Here is a 20,266-nt window from a genome sequence, read left to right on the forward strand (position 1 = left end):
GTGGCCCGTTTTCTGTCTTTACAGAACATTCCTTTCCAATCTCAATCATTTTTTGCTATAAGAGCCACGTCACGGATCCACCCTAAGGTCTCTTAAAAAAACGAAACAGATGTCTACTGCGTCCTCTCTATCCACGGGCTGGTTGATCCCTTCAATCAACACCAGCAGCTGATTGAAAAGCCATGTTGTTCAAATGCTCACCAATCCTAAACTGCCCTGCCTGGCATCAAGGAAAGGAGTGGAGAAAGGCAGTTTGGGTTTTGGGGGGTTTTTTTAAGTGCTTACGAGGCGCCAGGCCCTGTACTAAACTCTGGGATAGATACAACATAATCAGGTTGGACATAGTCCATGTCCCACAAGGACAGTCTTAGTCACCATTTTACAGATGAGGTAACAGGCACAGAGAAGTTAAGTGACTTGCCCAAGGTCACACAGCAGAGGTTTAGAAGCCAGGTCCCTCTGACCCCCCCAACCACTAGACCATGCTGCTTCTCTGTCCTTCACTCCTGCAGTTGAGGGAGCTTCGGAGTCCTCAGAAGGCCCCGGCAGTTAAGCCGTGGTGATGGGTTCTTCTTCCTCTATCCTCCCTGTTGGGCAGGGGTAGCGCCTAGGTGCTGTGGAGAAGGGGAGAAGGCCCCTGAGGCCTTGAAATCATTTTGGAAGCTCAGAGCCAAAGTGAAGTTTCCAACAGGCTGACTTTGATCCGCCACCGTATTAGAATGACAACTACTGTCCATTAAATTGTCATTCATCGACAGATCATCAATGCTCCGGTTGAGGAACAAAACTGGGGGATTACTTGCAAATGGCAGAATACAATATCAATTCGGAAAAGAAATATGCTGTTTATTATGCTTGAAACATTACATGCACTTTCAAAAATTAAAACTCTTTATTTAAACATCTCCGTAGCGTCTTGTCAATTTGGAGGCGGCAAAAGAAACACTAGAGACAGTTATTTTGAAAAGCATTTACAAAAATACATTGCACAAAGTCCTATCTTGCATTTTAAAAAATAAATTAGTATTCAAAATATGTCCATCCCCAAATTTAGATTTATACAGGATAATTTCAGTTTAAATATTTAACCTAAAATATATGAAATAAATGTACATGTATCCAACTTCTCTGCATAGGCATTAGTTCCACTCCTGTCAAGACAGCAAACAATGCTAATTCATGGGGCTTTTTGTCAAGCACTGTCATGTTTGAGGACTGTTGTGCAATATACATAAAACTCTATTCAGAAAAGCAGCACCATCGTTTCATTTTTTTTTTTCGGAAAACAACATTTATGGTACACCTAAAATTTTCGACCCAATAAAATCTAATACAATTTTTAAGATAAAATATCTGCTCACAAAATGCCTTGCAGATGTCTTGTTTATAAAGATTTTTCAGTAAAATATTCAAAATATTAAATATTGACAATAACCAAAAAAGCCTCTAAGGATCGGACACGTGAAAGCGGTGCATGCAGGCATAATACGATGCAACTCCCAATTCTATCCGGGTAAGAAAATGCTTGCTGAAGGAAAGAACAATGACCAGAAAGTTCATTCGCAGCTAAATGAGCCACTTGAGAGAGCACATTATCAACAGCACTGCTAACAACATAGTGGAATAAACATGCTGCCTTTGCCTTTGAAAGAGTTTGGTACACATTAGTGTCGTCTTTTGCAGCAGAATTTCACCCAAAGCAAACCCTAGAGTAACCTTAATTTAACTTAAGCAGGATGAGCACAATTCAAACCTGAGAAATCATTGATTTTTAACTACAGAGACTGCTTGTGTAGATCTACATCTGGGTTAGTCTTACAACCAAACTCTCAAGTCAGTGTTGAAAAAACAAGCCCCCTTCCCCCTTGCACACACTTATTGTCCAGTAAAAGTCCAATAGTCTCTTCGTCTCGCTGACTGACAAATAAGGGCAAGTTATCCAGGAGAACAAAATAAAAGGATTCCTTCCCCCACCCAATTTAAAATAACCACTGGCTTTGGGGTTAAGGCAATTCTTTAAAGTAGCCAAGTTTTAGGCCTCTGGTGCTTAAAGACGTTTTGGTTGCGTTTTTTTTCCCTGACAGTAACCTGTGTACAATTGAACAGATGAGAAGTCATCTGCCAAAATAGTCCTTACGAGACAAACGGAAAGGAGCAAAACCAAACTGAAGGTGACCGTTTCACCTGCCTTGACTTCTGGTGCCACACAAACGTAGTATATAGATGAGGTTTTATGCTATAAACAGATCCCAAGAACAAAACGAGTAGTTGGCTAACTGTACATTCCAATGGAATACAACATATATCACCTGTTTGGCTACTTAGCTCTGTGAAGCAGAGTGTTCATCATGCAGTTTCTCGCTATGAACATTTAAAATACAAAGTTGACCATCAAGCTGACAGCTTTTGAACTTTAATAAGGATAATTTTATCCCGCAGTAGGATGTACCTTCATTTTGGAGGGGTTCCAGTGTTTCAGGGTGTCCGATATATACAAAAATGTCCAAAGAGAGGGAGTGTTTTTTTACTTGATAGGTTCTCCGTGCACTCTGAACCGATACAGACACGTGTATTCAGGATGGCCCCAGTTCGAAGAAATCCTAAGCTCCACTATCTGGAAAGCCTTCTCAGGTTTTTTCTAAAAGCAAGAGAAAATGAATTGTGCTGTGTTATGCTGTAAGGTTAAAAGCCACTGCTTTCACACAACCCCCCCCCCGCCCAACAACTCAACTTTTACCATATTTGTTCATCAACGTTTTCTTTTAAAACTCGGTGTGGATTGTACCGATTCCAAATAGCAGTCAGAACATAATCAAACTTGAAATTTGCTCTCTGTGAATCACTTCAATTTTGCGATGAACAAATAAAAAGTAATGAACAAACAGCTAACTGGTACTAAGATTCCCAATACTGAAGTTACGAATGCGAGATTAAACTACATAATGCATTTGCTTATGGTTTCACGGCTTATATACACTTCAGGGTCCTCTTGTCTCTATGTAAATGATCTCATTTTGGAATGGAAGGCATCAGAATGTTTAGCTATCAATGATAATGCCTTAGGCTACAGCCTAGAGGCAACTCGCAACTCTTAATAAGCATATAAGCAGGGAATGATTTAGAAAATAGTCCACTGTGCTTGATGCCCATAGAGAAAAAGCCCAATTTGTTGCAATGTACTTACCGCTGCTTGAAACATCTGAAGTGATTCTCCGGCTTGATTGTAAGTAAATTGTCCTAGAAGCAGTCCTTCTTCCTGATATTCATTTTCTAATCCCTATTATCAAAAATACACCAAAAAGTACTCACCGTCATAAACTGGAAAAACAGGGCACGTGGTGTGAATTTTGAATATACTCTGAGTTCTGCTGTACTGTATGCTTTCGTGATGACGCATATTAGCTAATAATAATAGTAATAATTGTGGTTAAGGGCTCACTATATGCCAAGCATCGTAGTAAGCGCTGGGGTAGATACAAGATAACCAGGTGGGACACAGTCCCTTGCCCCTCATGGGGCTCTCCGATTACAGGGATGGGAGAACAGTTATTGAATACCCATTTAACAGATGAGGAAACAATCTCAGAGAAGTGAAGTGGCCTATAGCCACATATCAGGCAAACGGCAGAGCTGGGATTAAAACCCCGGAGCGCTGTTAGGGATTTGGGGAATTCCTCATCTTCTTAATTCCTGTCTGGATACAGTGTGAGGAGCAGTCAGAAGAAATGGTTTACGGATGCAGTGCCATATAAAGTGAGTACTACAATGCCAGTTGTTTTTAACACAGGCTTTTGCTAGAATGCAAAACACTGCACTGTAGGAGAACTGGATGAATGTAAAAACACATACACTTGTCTATCCCCTAAAAGTGGGTCACCAAACACTGAAGGGAGTAGCTGACGGGATTACCAAAAATATCAAATATTTTCTTATATTTAAGTGAAACATTATCAAAGAAAGATACTCACATATACTGAGAAAGCTTTAGGAGCACTGGTGATGTTGCCGGTTGGTGAAAGTGTCTTTGGTATATGTTCTAGCGTAAAAGCTGTTGGGTAAATCATCATAGACAGTCTAACAACAAGATATCCCTGGGATCCTTTAAATGCCCAGCAGTTCCCTGGATGTATGTCGGGCTAGGAAACCAAGGCAAATATTGGGAGTTTAAATAAACATAATTTGCAAGGTATTCGGAGTACTGATGTAACAACAGCCACAGACATTATTCCCTTCATCTTTCAAAATAATTACAGTAAATTGCTAGCATAAATTCACTGGATTAGTAGAAAATACTTTTCTTGAAACTCGTTTTGACACAGATTTGCTTTAAGACCTATATCAAATGAGAAATCATTGTATGTAAAACACCAGATACGAAGCAAATGCTTTATTTTGAAAGATGACTGATGCCAGAGTAGTAATTAGGGTAAATGAACGTTATTGGCAAATATCCTCTTTCAGTCCTTAAAAAATGAATCTGTGTAGCCAAGCTTTGGCTAGTACTTCTTTTTACCAGTGTAAGCATCCAAAAATTGGCTTTAAAAATAGACAATACACAACAAGAATTAGGATATCATACAGAAGCAATTTATAGTTGTTTGATCTTGTTCACTGCTTTGTGTTTTCTACTCTTCTTGGGTTCCATCTGTTCCTTTTGAATGAAAATCTTCCAGTTCTCGGCTATCATACTATCACCCTACTCTTTAAAACCCTCCTCTTAAATCATAGTTTAAAGCACTCCCCAAGAAAGTTGTCCCTTTACTCATTAGCTACCTGTCTGTCACAAGTTCAGGTGGTATTTGTGATTTTATTTGTTCATATGTTGATGACTACTATTTACCGAAGAAGAATGGATTATGGGGGTCCCGTCAGTCTCCACCACGGGTACATACAGATAGGAAGCAAAGGACAACTATATAGGACAACTAGACATCGATCTAGGCACTCAATAAATGCTATCAAATATAAAATGGGTCTGCTTTTTCTCAATAATCATGGACTGAAGGCTCATTTAAGTTATGAACCCTGGATTTGCCAACAGGTACCACAAGCACCTAGGCAGCAGTGGATGATCAATAAAGACTTGCTGGCTGGCTGCAAACAACTCAATTTGTATTTACTCTACTTTACTTACCTGAATCACCACCCGGGGAGACTGTGAGAAATACCACAAAGGAATTCCAAAGAGACTTATTAACGCGGTTTTGGTTTCATATGTCTCAGAACAGCGAGTACTCAGAATACTACCACCTGAAAGAAAAGTTCCATTTACAAGGTATATCAAATATTTGGTTCAGAATCAGTTTGTATCTCTTTTATAATTTATTATTTTATGAAAATCATGCAATTGGTGTCTACAGAGACTTAAAATTTCTCAAGTTCAACATATCTAAAAGTATCCCGCTCACTAACACCCTTAAACTCCAATTACTTTTAGTTTTCTATGTTCTCCTTTAATTTTTTTTAAATTTTCACCAGCGATACCCAATAAAACTGATGTTTGGAACAGATCTGAAATTCTGAACAACATAATGCTCTTCCTTATGGTATTTAATTTTATTATAAATACTAAAACATTCTTCCTATTAACTTCTCCTTTGACCATCTCTATGCATCCCTCCCTCCTGCCTTATGGCTTCAGGAAAATATATAATGTTTAAAATGTATTTCAAAATATGCACATGAAGGACAAAACTTACCACCAAAATTCACAGGCTATTAAAAAAAATCTAGCCTCAGTTTAAAATAGGTAATAGTAACCACTCCAAAACAAGAACAAACCCATTGCAAATCAATATTCCGTTCAGCACCCTTAAGCAGGCTATCATTTCGGGCACGGAGTATATATTTTTAATTATTTTCATTTAATTTTTTCAAATAGTGTGTGAGCCTTAAGGACTCCTGCCATCAGGAGGATACCTTGGTAATCATTTTGTCTAGGGAAATATTCTCATGAACTGATTTGCTTTACTTACCTCCAGATTCCAAAGCAAAGTCCACCATGCCAGTTTTGTCTTGAGAATAGAGCTTCAGAGCATTATTTACAATTGTATGTGCTTGCTGGATACATATGTGTTCCGGTGTGGAGGACAGAAAATAGAAATGAAAAAAGGGCAATTTGAGAATTTCTCAAATTAAAGCTAAAAACAGTGATTTGGCTTATTTTCTGCAGGCCAGGTTATTTTTGAACTAATGATTTTTATATGAAAGTATCCAAGGAATTAAAACAAATGGATATCATCACTGCGGCTATGTCACTGTACACATGGACCAGGCCCCTTGACCAGGATTGAGGGGGCTTGACGAGACCTATGAGACAGTGAGCCTGCTCCACTCTTCTACACAGTTCAAACTATTTTGAGAGTTGCATGCTGCTCAAGAGTACACAGTGAGGCCACATAGGTGGATGGCTCCTTGGTGGAATGAAAGAGTTAACACGCTTTACAAAGTGCTCATTTTATTCCCAGAGACTAACCCAAAGATCAGACCAATTACCATATATCCCCAAATACGACACAAAACCTGTGTCTACCCCAACAGAAGGGAAAGTGGGATGGGAGAGCAGTGAAGGGAAACAAACTAACAAAAAAAAATCAAGGTTCTTGCCATATGAGAAGATGGCTGGGTCCCATTTCCAACTCTGGAATAGGCTCCGGGATGGTTGTCAAGAATCGATTCCAGGGTAGGGAATGGGAACTAAATTGGATGATGGATTCCCTTAAGCCCAGAGAAAATGGGCAGAAAATGGGCTTAAAATGATTTTCAGGGGAGCAAGCACACTTGGGTTCTATTTTTGAAAATGGGATGGGGACAACCAGTACTTTGGGCACTCTGGTTTTCCAAAAAAAATTTGCTTAAAAAGCATGCTTATTACAGGAATACAGATGATATCTAATTTAATTCCCACCACCGCCAGATTTCCTGTAGTCTCTCTTCAGCATTAGATACGTAGCTCTTTCTAATAGATTTTCAACAAGTTTAGTGCCCACTTACCGCTTCTGTTATGCCAGAAATCCCAACGCTGCTCACAGCAGTTATCACTGTTTCTGAGGTTGGCATCTGTTTTGTCAAAGACATGTGAAGACTAATGTTCTTCAGAATTTGCAGCTCCAAGTCTTGTAATAAAGTCTGTAAGTCACTTTTGCTTACAAATTTGGAAGAAAGCCACTGTAGCAGCCATTCAAGAGAGCCATCTTGCTGATCACCAGAAAACATAAGCTTGATGGTTTCTTTGACCTGGGAATCGACCTGGGAAAATCATTAGTACATGAGATTTGTGAAATTTAAAGAATCCTTATTTACTGAGCACCTGTGAGCAGAGCTCAATACTAGGCACTTGGGAGAGTACATTAAGAGTTGAAGAAACCCAGTCCTTAATCAATCATTCGTGTTTATTGAGTGCTAACTATGTGCACAGCACTGTACTAGCGCTTGGGAGAGTACAATATAAAGAGTGGATACACACAATCCCTGAGGACTTTACATTCTAATATAATTCACATTACTTTGTTTCAATAATTGAATTAAAACAAAGTTAAGTTTCTCATAAGTTTATATGTTCATGGGTCCTTAAAATCTTCAGATGAAGAAATTGAACACATTTTTCACCTTCACTTTATTAATCTTACTCAAGAAAAATGTCAAAACACTTCACAAAAATATCTAAAAGAAGAAATCTAGGATTAGGGGCTGGCAAGCAACAAACACAGGCAATCAAGTTACCAACAACTCATTTTTTTTTTAATATACCTGATATTGATAGAAATGACTTCTAAAGAGAACTGGGTGAATGTACTTTTGACAACAGACTTTGCCAAATTTCTGTTTCCACCATGAAACTTAGTAATGAACTAGCAACGTTCAACAAATCTCAATTTTACTTAATCTCAAATGCTTGCACATACCATTGTCACTATTCTTTAAAATGTTTCAAGTTAAAATTTCTTCAGTTGTATTAAGAAACTTAAATGTAATAATTTGATCCTGATTAAATCAGGCCAGAAAATTAAAGAGATTTCTCCCCCTGTCTACTTCTTATTTACATGAATAAACAAATCAATCAATGGTATTACAATGATTGGTACAGCACTGTACTAGGAGCTTGGGAGAGTACAATACCCTAGAATTGGAAGACACAATTCCTGCCCTCCAGAAGCTTACAGTCTAGTAGGGACACATACGATACATTTTAAATTTAGCAAATCTAATCAAGACCTTTTCTCACCCCATTACTTTAACACTTGAGAGATGTGCAATATATAATTGCAATAAACCGTAGAGGAAAAAACTTACTCTTGTGTGCATGGTTTCTATTTTTTCACAGCTGGTCTTCAGGCCCTGCCAAGTTAACAATTCAGATTTCATATGGGCCAGCTCTAGTTCAAAATGTTTAATCTTGGAAAGGAGGTCCTGATGTTCGTAACCTTCACTGAGAAACCAAGAGAGGAAAAAGCCAGGTGACAAAATGATCACACATTTTGAAAGTGTACAAAGAGGTGTTTCCTGAAAGTAGGTTAACCTTTGACAGGAAGATGTTCTATACATCCAATTCTCCTACAATATGGGGGGGGTGGGGGTATATTCTTGCACAACCTATCATTAAGGATTACTTACACTGCACTCACCCTGTATCTGACAATACTGCCAGCATACCTTATAAAATAATTTTAGTCTAAAAGTTTCTAAGCACCTATAACAGAAAACCAGTTACTTAAAAAAAAAACTTTACTGAAACAAAGCTAGTTTGACTAATGGTGGTGGGGGCGGGGGGGAGTGGGCATGCAGAGGGGAGGGAAGAGAGAGAGAGGGGGGAGGAGGAGAGAGAGTTATCATATGCTTAGAGGACCAAACCCAAGTTCCTTCAGTTACCTGAACTTCTGTCTTTCTGAATTACCCTTGGCCTTCATTTGATTTGGATAACTGGCCTTTTGTTCACAATAAAATTGTACTATCAAGTTATATATAATGAATAATAAAAGCATTAGCCAAGAACTGGGGTAGATACAAGATAAGTCCACATGGGGCTCACAGTCATTTATTACTACCTAATGCTTCTCGGAATATTCGTAGTATCAATGTTTGCCACTAAACATAATTACAGGCATTTTATCCCCAAGTGAAAATTTCTAAAACATAAATCAAAACACACACACACACACATAATAAACTTAGATAAATGAGCACATTTCATCACCCGAAAGCCAAGTTCAATTCCCAAGAATCCCTCTCCCCAACTAGGAAAAGAGGAAAGCAAGCCCAAGATGGGGCTCCTTCCCCAGTCATGGCCACCAGCTCCATGGGGGTTAGAAAGACTATTTACCCCCACGGAATCGGCACCACGGTGCTAAATTTTATGTTCTTCATTCCACAGCCTTTTGAGCAGGGGCAGCCATGTGGCCCTAGAAAGCCACCACGATGGTGGTTTCACTTTTTGCCCTGTGCCACCAGACTGCAACCTCCAGCCTGGTCCCAAAGTCCGAGGGTTTTCCCTGGTTTCCTCCCTCCTGCACTCCAAAGGGTCAGACCAGTGAGCTAGAGAAAAAAAACATGGGCGTGAGAGTCAGGTCCTCTAAGTTTGAATTCTGGCTCTGCCACTTGCCAGGACCTTGGGTAAGTTAATTAATTCCTCTGTGCTTCAGTTTCTTCATCCATAAAATGGTGATTCAATATCTGTTCTCTGTCCTAATTAGACTCTGAGCCCCATGTGGGACAGAGAATGTGTCTGACCTGATGATCTTGCATCTGTCCCAGTGCTAAGTACAGTGCTTGGCACTTAGCAAATACCAGTTATTACTATTATCATCATTATTATTATTATCATCATCCCCAGGCTTTGGAATCTGTCAACGATGAAATAAGGAAAGCCTGCCTCAACCATGGATCTCCTAAACAGCCTATGAGATGCCTTGGGGAGGAGTTAGGTGACCAGGCTCTAGAGCTCCTGTCCTACTGGCATCACACAACTGATTCTTGCATAGGCCCACACTTGGAATTGTGAATCTTGGTCAAAAAAATCTCAATTTTACTCACCAATCTCAAATGCTTGCACAGACTGTTGTTCATGTTTTAAAAAATACTTTCAATTAAAATTTCCTCAACTGTACTATGAAACTTTAGAAATTTAATAACTTTATCCTAAATCAGCCCAGAAAATTTAAAGAGATTTCTCCCCATTTTTACTTCTTATGTATACGAATGAATTAATCAATGGTATTCACTGAGCACTGTGTGCTCAGCATTGTACTAAACGTTTAGGAGATGGCAATATACCACAGTTGGCAGACACGATTCCTGCCCTCAAGAAGCTTACAGTCTAGTAGGGACACAAACAATACAAAGCATACTTAGATGGCTAAACCCAATCCTCCTCAGTTATTGGACCTTCTGTCTATGCAGGGTAAAGACAGGCCAAAGTGGCCTACGTCCTCGGAGTTGAGATGGATGTGTGACTCCCGTTAATACGGTGGCCACTACGTTTCTGGACCCGTATGGAATGTCATGCTCGACTGCTAAGATGACATCTCAGCAGCAGCAGGATAACTATACAGGAGAAGCCCCAGGAGCATAGAAATACCTCTCAATCCTTCCAAGATTCAGGAAAACTGGGCCATAAATGGGGCCTGCCCTCACTGAACTTGGATCAGACTGACATCTACCGTGACGTCGCTAAGCGATGGCAGAGGCAACTTAAATTAGAGCCCTGCTGCTGCCCTTGATGATGCCACACATCCGTTACTCAGGGCTGATTATTGAGAAGTCTCACACTTTCTACTGTAGTACCTAGGATTCATTTCTTGGCAATAAATTAACACAAAGACACATAAACGGTGAATACGAAGAGGTCTTACCTAATTGTTCTCGATTTGGTCTGTTCTAGTTCCTTCTGAATTACCTGAAAAATGAAAAGCCATCCCAACTGAATATGCGGTATCTGTGGGACATGTTAGCTTTCCCACAAATTCACAAAATCTGTTTAATCAATGCCTAATAGCAACGTCCCTGAAGGAAATATCTTAAAAGGAGGAGGGGTCATGGGAAGGGATTAAAAAGAAGAAGTAAATTCTGAAGAGCCCTCACAGATTAATCCGAAACGCTGGGTAGCTCAGTCGGTAACGCATGACCTAACCTTAGGTTTGTGAATTTAAGTCCCATGTTAGGTGGGTGTTTTTTCAAAAGCAGCATGACCTGGTGGACAAAGCATGAGCCTGGGGGTCAAAAGGATCCGGATTCTAGTTCTGGCTCTGCTGTGTGACCATGGGCAAGTCACTTAACCTCTCTGTGCCTCAAATACCTCATCTGTAAAATGGGGATTAAGACTGTAAGGCCCATGTGAGACAGGGACTGTGTCCAAACTGATTACCTTTTATCTACTCCAGCACTTGGAAAAGTGCCTGGCACATAATAATAATATTTTTTAAAACCCACAAAAACACTTTCAGGCTTTACAGTGCTGGGGATGCCCCTCATCTTTGCACTCCATTTCTTCCAACAGGGAAAGCCCCACAAAGAATCACCTGTCCAACTATGGAGGAGAATTTTTCAGAAATAATATTATTCCATCAAACCCTTGGCAGAATTCTGGGCAATAAAATAATTTGCTTTATCCAAACAATTTTAGTTCTTTTAAATAAGTTTAGTTTTTTTTTATTCAGCCAAACTGGAAAAGAATGATTAAGTACCTCAGATTTTTCTGATATTTCTCCAAGGAGGTCTTCCAACTTCAAAATACGCAATTCATGGTCTTTGTAGAAAGCCATATAATCAGTCTTAAAAACAAAAGTATATAAGTTGTAATACCAACAGAGGCAAGTTTTGACTTTCACAGAATATTTAAAATCCCTTGTGCTATAATCTGGCAACTCAAATCATGTAATGAGTACCTCCATCAACTGATACACAATAACATATCTTTGTTTTGTGTGTGTGTACTGGATGAAAGAGTTGAAAGAATTTCAGTGAGTTTTAAAAGCACATCTAAGATTAATTAGCACAGAAGTCAAAGAACAATTATTGTATTCTTCTGATGGTACACTACACCTTTTCCTCCTGTCTCTCTCACAAAGACACACACTTGCCTGCTCTGTGACCTTGAATAAATCATTTAACTTCTGTTCCTCAGTTTCCCCATCTGTAAAACGGGAATTCAAAGTCTTTTCTCCCTCCTACTTAGGTTGTGAACCCCTTGTGGGACAGAGATTGTCTGGCCTGATAATTTTGTAGCTGCTTCTCCCGTACTTAGTACAATGCTTGACACGCAGTAAGCACTTAACTATCACCATCATCAAAATTTTTAATAAGCCAGAATCCCAACTCCCCTCTTTTTAGTAACAAAACTTTGCCAGTTGAGAGAGGGTAGTGGGGAAAGATGGAAAGAAAGGGACGAGGAAGCCGGAAAAACATTAATCTGTTTTCAGTGGTTAAAAGGCACTTACCCAGGGTCATTTAGCAGGTAGCTAATTATTAGTTCAACTAGATTATCTAATTTATGACTATACCTGCAAAGGACTACAAAATATTTTGAAAAGGGTTTCTCCCTGTGGAAATATACAAATATATTTTGAAAGTAACCACTAGTCTACCTCAAGAGATTCTGACATCAACAGAACACCTACCATTAACTTCTCAACCTACCATTAACTCAGTTCCCTTACCCTGCTGCTGCTTTGAGAAGTTTAGAGAATAAAAACCTCATAACATTTTAAGATGTAGGCAGAGTTAAGCAGAATGTTTGCGTACGACCTTATTATCAAGATGGCTAGACCTGCTTACTAGCCAGTGGGAGTGAGCTTAATAACACCAAATGGAAGAAATCATGTCTTGGAAGAAGAAAAAACAAACCTCTCCCTGGTGTTTCCATTGATAAGGTATAGAAAAACAGCAGGTAAGCTACAATTACTACATCAGTCCATAAGAGAAAGAGATGGGACAATGAACTCCCTCCCTTTGGCATTCTGGATAATCTATAAAAATTTCAGTAAAGATTAGTAGCTGAAAACACCCCCTGCCAATTACTGCATCAGCCTCCTTGCATATCTCACTGTCTCCAAACTCGCCCGTCACCAGCCCATTCTTCACTCTGCTGCTCAGATCCATTTTTTTAAAACATCGTTTTGCACACATCTCAACACTCCTCAAAATCTTCCAAAGGTTGCCCATTCATCGCCCCTAACCACCGGCCTTAAAGGCTCAATCAGCTCTCTCTCTCTACTACTTATCTTTGCTCCTCTTTCAGTACAGCCCTGCTCTAGTGCTTCACTCCTCTCAAGAAGACAACCTACCCGGGGTACGTTCTTATCGCACTGATGTCCTCACTTCCACTCTCCTGCCTGCAACTTCCATTCCCATCTGGAAGATAACTGGACTACCCAGCTTCAAAACCCTTCTAAAATTGCATATCCTCCAGGAGGCCTTCAGTGATTACTCTTATGTCCCCCACCCTATTTTCCCCCCATTTCTGCTACTCAAGCAATTCCACATCACATAAGGACTTCACTTCTCACTCCTCCTGCCAGCACTTTTGTATTGATCTTTAAACTCCATTGTTTCCCCCTTCCTGTAATTGACAAAGTGCAAGCCTCCCCTACTGGACTGTAAATCCTTTGAGGGCTGAGATTGTGTTTAACTATTGTACTCTCCTTAAGCACTGGCTACAGTTCTCTGCACAGATAAAGCACGCTCAATATACTTGACTATTTGACTAAAAAAAGGCTGCTTCCAATTTGCCTCACTAAGAACCTTTAGGATTTCCGGTTCCCTTTCAATCATTGGCCTTGGCCCATGCCAACCTGGCCAATTTCCAAAGTTTCAGGATGTGGTTACTGTGCTGCTTTTCCCCCCACTTTAAAAAACCAAACAACAACAAAACCCAAAAACAACAAAACTCACCTCCCTACTCTACTTTTGTTCAATTCTTAAGTTAGAGAATAAGAAGAAATACATAGGAAAGATAGTTCTGCCCTAATATGTCTTCATCATGCAGTTTGGGTAAAAAGCTTTTGCAGAATTGGGAACATTCTTCCACTAACACACAAGTGTCCAGGTACAGCGCAATGCAATGTCAGAAGAAATGCTTTTGCTCAGGCAAGGAACATATAACAGTGTGAGTACAATGCAATTTTCTCTACGGAAATTGCTTATCTTGCACTTACTCTAGCACTTAATATAGTGCCTGGCATGTAATACGCATTTAACAAATACCATTTAAAAAATACCACAATTACTACTATTCTATTATTGTTACGAACATGTTAGAGGAAGTTTGGGACAAGAAAATACTCAGTTGCTCCACTGTTTACAATTTTTTTGAATCCAAGCTGCTTCTAGCATAAAAGTGCAAAATGCAACTTTATTGAAGATGCAAAACACTACAGCCCCTTCTTAATTTTACCTTCGAGTCTGACGATCCAGCCAATTTCATTTCTTTTAGATGCTGCTCCACTATATTTTTAATCAATGACAATGATCCACTTTTATCATCCATCTGATCTACTCTGGTCTGCAGTTTCTGAAGCAGCAGAGTCACTTTTCCATATTCTTCATCATAGTTGTGACATCTCTCAGATAGAAAGGTCATTTGCCTTTCTATCTCACCCATTCGATGCCAATCAAATAATTTTGTGTCACCCTAAAATTGGCAGAATTCAAGTTATTAGAATAAGAAATTGATAGGTACTCCTTGCTACTAACGGGGAAAGGCCTTAAAGAAGTTGTAGCATTAGGTATTTGGGAGCATGTTAGTCACACGGCTCCTAGAAAACCATGCTTTTGGTAGCATGGCAGATCTGTCACCAGAAGCAAAACCACTAAGCAAGTTAGTCCAACAGTTTACCTCTGGAGGCTGATTAAGATGAGAAGAATCGGTCTGAGGCTTGAAAAAGGGTCTGGACTCATCATTCACCATTTGTGGTCTATACATGTTTTTCCAATTAAATACAGGCAAGAATGAACGGAAACCTCCCTGGTCCCACAGCGACAGACCAAGACCTTGGGCGAAAACATACATTTTTTTTTTTAAACATTCTGGCATTTCAGATGAATCAGTTACCCGATCCTAATAAAAACTGTGGAGTGTACACGGCTTTTGGCCAATGCAAAAAACACTCACCTAGTAAGAGTAACAGGGGGATGAGCAACAGAAACAACCTGCAAACTTTTCGAAGGCATCTATAGTAAAAAAAAAAAGAAAATATTTCACTTGGGAGAAGTATTACTCTTCTATTTTAGAGATTAGCACTGCTTCTTCCCCTGCCATGCAATGTTCCAAATAACACTTTTCTCCTCCGACAAAGGCACAACCGATTAGGAGAGTATATAAGTCGATCTTCAGGGCCACCAGTCAGATTTGAAAGTAAAATGACAACACATAACAATAATGGTATTTGTTAAGCACTTAGTATGTGCCATGCACTGTTCTAAGCGCTGGGGGGAAACAAGTCCCACACGGGGCTCACAGTCTTAATCCCCATTTTACAGAAGAGGTGACTGGGGCACAGAGAAGTTAAATGACTTGTCCAAAGTCACACAGCTGACAAGTGGCAGAGCCAGGATTAGAACCCACGACCTCTGACTCCAAAACCCGTGCTCTCGCCACTGGAATGCAGCTCGAACTCCGGCTCTTAGGTTAGAGAGCCCATGATGGGCATTCCAACATCTTGCCTTGTAGCATTGGTAGCTGGAATGGTTGAGACGGTTTGGCCCTGCCTAGAGCCTAGAGGAGTCTGAGCGGATGAGTGGACAAGGGGCATCCTCTCTAACCAGAAATCCACTGCTAGTCTTTCTTTGGTATTGATGAATTTAGTCTGTTTTTTTCTCTAGGCATCTGCCCTTCCCTCTTTAGATTGCACGTCCCCTGTGGATCACATCTGAATCAACTGACGCCTTCTCCCATACACTTAGTTCAGTAATAGTGAGCACAAAGTCATCCCCTTTAAAAATAAAAGCCGTCATCATAGGAAGGTCCCCTTACCTTGTAAGAAGAAACACGTTCAGCCAAGAAACCAAAGTAACGAATTGGTACCACCCGGTTCCTAGCCACCAGAATGTTCCAGAGGCTGCCTTCCCTGAAAGAAAACCAACACCGGAATAGGGACAATTCTGAGGAAAATGAAGCTTGCCTGCAGAATACACTGATTGGTAGGAAACAGTCCAGAAATACATACGAATGGAACAGCAAATGCTTTTACACTAAGGTATTCTGAGTGTGGGTGATCAAGGTGAAACTAAGGGAAAATATGGTCTGCTAAAATCTTTATGTACCAAAATATGGATATGCCACAGAAATAGCGATACTAAATCAGCATATAAGAAAAGGCATGCAGCAATAGGTAATGCTCACAGACAAGGAAAAAGAGGAAAGAAAAATCAAGCCAAATACGTGCACTTTCTACACTGCTAAAATCCAACGGTCAGGTTCAAACCCCATAAAACAAGAAATACTTTTCCCATTATAAACACATTAGCATTTAGAGAGTAATGAAGGAAATTTTATTATTTCAAGCATCAAAATGTCAACCTAAAAATGCAAACCTTGTTAAGTCAGTTTACATATAGTGGATTAATATCCTAAAAGATGCAGAGAGCATGCTAATGTGTAAAAGCAAAAAAATAACCACCTGGAGAGACAATGGCCAACCACAGAAACGATAACACCTTCTTGGACACATACCACCCTGCAGCTCCAATCCTATGCAGTGTTTGCATCAAAAAGGAACCTAGAACAGATGAAATGCATATACAGATTGCACACACAGCTGCATGCACCCCAAAACTACATTTCCTACCCATGAAACACATTTTTCAATTTGATATTTTATCAATGAAGCAGAAAAAATCTTATATGCATGAGCTTAAATTTGACTAGAATTGCTTCCCTTCTAAAGGCAATGCAGTAAACTCTTAATTATCCGGCTGCAGGTTATCAGTGCCACAAATTATCTGTGCCCTTCCCCCTTTGAAGAGGCAGGGAAGAGAGCAGGCGAGCAATGGTGTGCCCTAGTAGGGTTTGAAATGTTTGGTCTTAACGCCGTGGCTCTCATGACAAAAGGTTGGAGGTTTTCTCAGCACAGGCATGCCCCATGCTCCAACGTCAACTATGGCAGGGCGCCTGAATCAAAACGACCTCCAACTTTGGTCGCGAGAACTATTCTTCAATTACCTACACTTTTTCATTTTCCAGTTGCCCTAAGCCAGAGAATCAAGACTTTACTGTAATTTACAAAGCAGGGAGAAAGTAATACCATACGATTCTTTTATAGCCGAATAAACTTATCCCTTCACTTGTAAGTCTAATTTAAACATCTCAAAGCTATCATTCAATCATATTTACTGAGCGCCTACTGTGTGCAGAGCACTATACTAAGCGCTTGGGAAGTACTCTCTCTCTCTCTCTATATATATATATACACACACACACACACACACACAGATCACTAGAGCATCAAGTGTTTTACATATATATATATATATGCACATATGTATATATAAACCACTTGAACTTCAAGTGTTTTGGGGAATTTGTAGGAGCTGAACTTTAAACATCTGAGTTAATACTTGGCACTGGCATAACATGATAATGGGAGGATAGTACAGCAATGTTTTAGAGCAAATTTTTTTGAAAATGCAGAAACTTGTAAATGTAAAATTCTACCAAGATTCATATGGAGTAGGAAAAAATGAACATTAATGTTTTGTTCAAGAATCACGTCTTCTCCCCAAGATAAAACATCAAAAAAATAAAAAAAAATGGAATTGGCATCTACCTGCCCTGGATGGATTAGTCATTCAGCTTCTTAGAAGCTTTGGGCTGGATGACCTCAAGGTCACTCCTGGCTATTATCCTACACCTAAGCCTATGAGGAGTACGGCAATATAAATTTTAAATTAAGGGTTGCTGGCAGATGGCTCATTGGATCCATGGAGATCCCCACCTAATATTGTTAGCAAGGTGGGCTGAGACTTCTGACAAACCTTCCACCCATTCTGCAGTTGGAATACCTAAACCATCATGTCAACTTCAGACGATTTCAGAGATCAAAGACGGTGCAGCCCAACAATTTATGAAACATGACGGACTCAAGTGAATCAAATTAACCCTATGGCTTGAAGGGTTCCCACTAAAATATGACTGAGCAATAACTAGATGCTATTGGGAAGCAATACCATGATTTTATTCACACATCCAGTTAATTGATAAATTAACTCTATTGCAACCTGACGAACAAGCACAAAAAATGTAGCGGCCTACTCCCGGAGGTTTGGAGAGAGCAAAATGAAAATATTAGTCATTTGCATTTTCCTTGGGCAAGTGACTTACTGCATAAAGACAAGTAGTGAATTTGTTTCATATGTAACACAAGTTAAGAAAATTTCATCAGCATTGTTTTTCTACATAGATTTGCTTTGAATCATCAATTCTGACACTGTTCTTCAAAACAAAGTACAAATAATTAGCAGTTGTGGAGAAAGAATGGAAAAACAAAAACAAAAAATGTGCAAGAGCATCAACCTGCAAAAGAAAAGATGTGCCAAATGGTCCTGGCTACCCTTTTTGACCTTGAAGATTGCATGTGGACTGATGTATGTGTATCGAGATGTTTCTTCCCCTTACAGTCATCACCTGTTGGTTGTGGTAACAATTAAGCAATTAATGTGACAAACTGGCAGATTATCAATCAACAGACTGACTAGTCACATCTCAATTCTAGGCTTTCAAAATCATTGGTTATATAAAACAGAAGTGAAATCTGGTCATTTAAGAGAAATGTTTAAAGTAGTACATCCACAGTATCCTTATAAGAAATTGAAGCTTTGGAACTGAATTGGTAACTCAAATTTAACAAATCCAGTATTTACTACAAAATTCTAACACAAACTCTTACTACAAAACTAAGACTATTACGTACACACAAAAAAAAAACTATACTTACGTAATGATTCTCCATTTACACTGAGGTGGCCATCCTCTCTGAGAATTTCTTTTACATTTACACTTCCACAGTAATTTGAAAAAGCTGCATAACAAAAATAAAGCTTAGGAATGTTCACGTAAATTCAAATACTTCTAGATTTAGATGAAGCCAAAGCAACAGAACATGCTAATTGCGATAATGCAGCTAAAATGCCAAAAGGGTAACATGTCAAATAATAAAGGTGAACAACAATGTATGGGCTTTCTGTAAAATAAAGCAGCAAAACCTTGGCAAATTGAAGTTTCCCAAGACAAGACCAGGGTTACAAGAAAGACCTGCGAAAAGTTAATGCAGAGTATTAATCTTTCACTACACAAGCTTTATTTTTGAAAAGATGAAAGCAAAGAAGATGAGGTAGCAGAAGTTAATTCATACTTTGATATGAATACTTTAAATAAGCTATTTTCAGAAAATTGCCCCTACACTGCAGTCTTGCCATGAGTATTTTCAATAAGCGTTGAGTAGAATGTGATTGGCAAGCTACTTACTGGGTGATTACTCTGTACTGACCATTGTGCTAAGCACTTTGTACAATAGAGTTAATAGGCACAATCCTTGCCCTCCAGGAGTTTACAGAGAAACATTCTTCCAACCACTTGGGCATGGAGTGTGATGTTTTCCAATAAACTGTGCCAGGTTAGGCGAGTACTACAGAGCGAGGTTTCCTTGAACACAAGGTCTCACAGGAAAGCCAAATTCAGAAAAATTCCTCAAAAATAAAGACGTCATCAACAGAAAGCTCAACAGACCAGCCAACAGATGAGAGAGCATTAGCCTGCGGCAGTTAAGAAAAGCATGGATGAAAAGCACAGAAGAAAAGTACAGGATTTTCTCCACCCCGAAAGGTTTTTTTGTGGTGGAAATAGAGGATATTTTTTTTAAAAAGACATCCAAATGGTACCTTTCGATTCATGGCTTTTCAAGTCATAACTTTTTGATTCGTAATCATTTGATTGGAAACTTTTAAATTTGTAACTTCCCGAATCGTAACCCAGCTTCAGAAAAACAACTTGAAAAAGTTGAAATAGCAATGATGTTAAAGTTGTTGCAGTGCACTTGGCCAGTCGTAAAATCCTATTCATGTGGAAAGTTGCACCGCCTATTAAAAAAGTGTGAACACAAGTTATTCATTCCCATGAATGAGATTTTATTTTCCACTGATTAACAAAAAGGTCCACCTGCCAACCAGCTAGGTCAGATTAGAAATGTTATTTCAGTCACAGGTAGAATCAACTTTTATGCTCGCAAAAGCTATTGAATAAACATTCCTATAGGATGAAACAGCATTAATCTGAGACAAG

The 20,266-nt window shown here is 39.3% G+C and overlaps 1 protein-coding gene across 8 annotated transcripts in view; it reads right to left on the minus strand.

Annotated features, from left to right (window-relative positions):
• Positions 1–825: 825 nt before the first annotated feature.
• SUN1 (Sad1 and UNC84 domain containing 1) overlaps positions 826–20,266 on the minus strand; it is a 56,480-nt gene continuing 37,039 nt past the window's right edge. For 5 of the 8 annotated variants that reach the window (XM_038763725.1, XM_038763728.1, XM_038763726.1 and 2 more), the window contains 17 exons: positions 19,867–20,064; positions 18,924–19,007; positions 18,503–18,613; positions 16,611–16,709; positions 15,965–16,058; positions 15,104–15,162; positions 14,828–14,982; positions 14,387–14,623; positions 11,679–11,765; positions 10,848–10,891; positions 8,293–8,428; positions 6,994–7,248; positions 5,976–6,060; positions 5,135–5,250; positions 3,969–4,136; positions 3,185–3,277; positions 826–2,638 (listed from right to left, as the gene is read on the minus strand). In XM_038763725.1, the coding sequence (XP_038619653.1) occupies positions 2,525–2,638; positions 3,185–3,277; positions 3,969–4,136; positions 5,135–5,250; positions 5,976–6,060; positions 6,994–7,248; positions 8,293–8,428; positions 10,848–10,891; positions 11,679–11,765; positions 14,387–14,623; positions 14,828–14,982; positions 15,104–15,162; positions 15,965–16,058; positions 16,611–16,709; positions 18,503–18,613; positions 18,924–19,007; positions 19,867–20,064 (2,135 nt within the window). In that variant the 3' untranslated portion in view covers positions 826–2,524. The remainder of the gene's footprint in view (positions 2,639–3,184; positions 3,278–3,968; positions 4,137–5,134; positions 5,251–5,975; positions 6,061–6,993; positions 7,249–8,292; positions 8,429–10,847; positions 10,892–11,678; positions 11,766–14,386; positions 14,624–14,827; positions 14,983–15,103; positions 15,163–15,964; positions 16,059–16,610; positions 16,710–18,502; positions 18,614–18,923; positions 19,008–19,866; positions 20,065–20,266) is intronic. The other 3 variants (XM_038763729.1, XM_038763727.1, XM_038763731.1) reach the window with 3 other exon arrangements.

Source organism: Tachyglossus aculeatus, chromosome 21, assembly GCF_015852505.1.
Source record: "Tachyglossus aculeatus isolate mTacAcu1 chromosome 21, mTacAcu1.pri, whole genome shotgun sequence".
Lineage (NCBI taxonomy): Eukaryota > Metazoa > Chordata > Mammalia > Monotremata > Tachyglossidae > Tachyglossus > Tachyglossus aculeatus.